We start from the raw sequence: 1,248 nt of genomic DNA, 5'->3' as shown, positions 1-1,248 counted from the left end.
AGCACAGACGTTAGGTTAATGATGTAGTTAGGAATGTTTGACCCAAATAGGAACTAACCCAATCTTACTAAATTTGTTTGACCCAAATAGGAATGTTTGACCCAAATAGTAACTAACCCAGATCTTACTAAATTTGTTTTAGCAAGTTCTTGTATTGGAAGTACATAGTACTTACCCCCTTAGCCTTCCACAGCAAGCATTAGAAGAGCAACATGAGCAAGAGTACTAGATGGTGAGTGATGAAGGCGAAGGTTCCACGCAAGGCAAGAGTGGTACCGCCACCTTGTGTTTTTTTTTTTCAAAGAAAGGAACCTTCTATTAATGCTTGAAAGCTTTCATACAAGACGAAGCTGCTGAGTGAGCACAGGCATTCTCGAAAGTTGTGGTTATGAATGGAGGAGTCTCGTGCCGGTGCCGATGCCACTGCACGACAAGAGCAGCAATACAAGCCTCCCACCGATGAAGAAATTGCGTCTCTGGTAGAAACCATGAGGGCGGTCGCTGCGAATGCCAAAAAGCCGTGTGAAATTTGCTTTTCCAGGTCGAAGAACATGAAAGTGAAAAGAACTGCCCTTACTCCCGACCAGAGACGCGATATCCTTCAACTGTCTGACCGCCTTGGTTACAAATCGCTTATCTTGGCTAGTGAGGTGACTCCCTCGTTCTTCTTTTTGTGCTCTTCTTTCAGTCCTCTTATCTTTTCCGAAGGGGAAGAATGCATCGCCTTATAATTAACTTTGTTCTCTGCAGGGGCTTATCCCTTATACTCACCCATTCTCGTGCTGGATCAATAACGTTGCAGGGCGAATCCAGTAACTGACTTCTTGAAACTAAGTCCGTAATCTCTATAGTTGCCTTATCGCAGAGGATTGAATAAGCATTCTAGAAAAACCAGAATATCTCCTGCATAATAAGACATTCCTGTTGGTGTTGTTATATGATTGATCGTTGAATTGTGCAGCTAATTCTATTGATAGAAGGCCGCTGTAGGTCTAGAATAGAAATCTCTTTTTTCTTGGGTTGATCGATGTAAAGATTAGTGCCTCATTTGCGATGAAGTCCACGGAATTTCAGTTCATACATGGACGTCTTGATCCTCTTTGCACTTTTTGGACCGGGTCAGGTATGTTTTCAGAATATGCTTTCAAAATGGGGAATGACCTTAGAATCCTACCCAAGTCGTATTGGCTAATGCAAGTTGATCATCACTCAAATGGAAACAACGATATAAGATGGGTAAAGACCAAT

At 42.3% G+C, this 1,248-nt stretch overlaps 1 protein-coding gene across 1 annotated transcript; it reads left to right on the top strand.

The window, feature by feature from the left end:
* Nucleotides 1–230: 230 nt before the first annotated feature.
* On the top strand, nt 231–1,021 carry LOC147896520 (uncharacterized). Its single transcript, XM_087381973.1, has 2 exons — nt 231–650; nt 751–1,021. The coding sequence occupies exons 1-2, from the start codon at nt 393–395 to the stop codon at nt 814–816; spliced, it is 324 nt and encodes a 107-aa protein (XP_087238099.1). The 5' UTR covers nt 231–392; the 3' UTR covers nt 817–1,021.
* The last annotated feature ends 227 nt before the right edge of the window (nt 1,022–1,248 follow it).

Source organism: Dipteris shenzhenensis, chromosome 11 (assembly GCF_047967505.1).
Source record: "Dipteris shenzhenensis isolate YYH24624 ecotype China chromosome 11, Dip_SZ_1.0, whole genome shotgun sequence".
Classification (NCBI taxonomy): domain Eukaryota; kingdom Viridiplantae; phylum Streptophyta; class Polypodiopsida; order Gleicheniales; family Dipteridaceae; genus Dipteris; species Dipteris shenzhenensis.
The sequence above is the reverse complement of the archived record's forward strand: the minus strand, read 5'-3'. Positions and strand labels throughout refer to the sequence as shown.

Coding starts and splice junctions, on each gene's coding strand:
- LOC147896520 (XM_087381973.1), top strand. CDS start 393: ATGGAGGAGTCTCGTGCCGGTGCCGATGCCACTGCACGACAAGAGCAG. Junction 651..750: donor CGCTTATCTTGGCTAGTGAG/GTGACTCCCTCG, acceptor TGTTCTCTGCAG/GGGCTTATCCCTTATACTCA.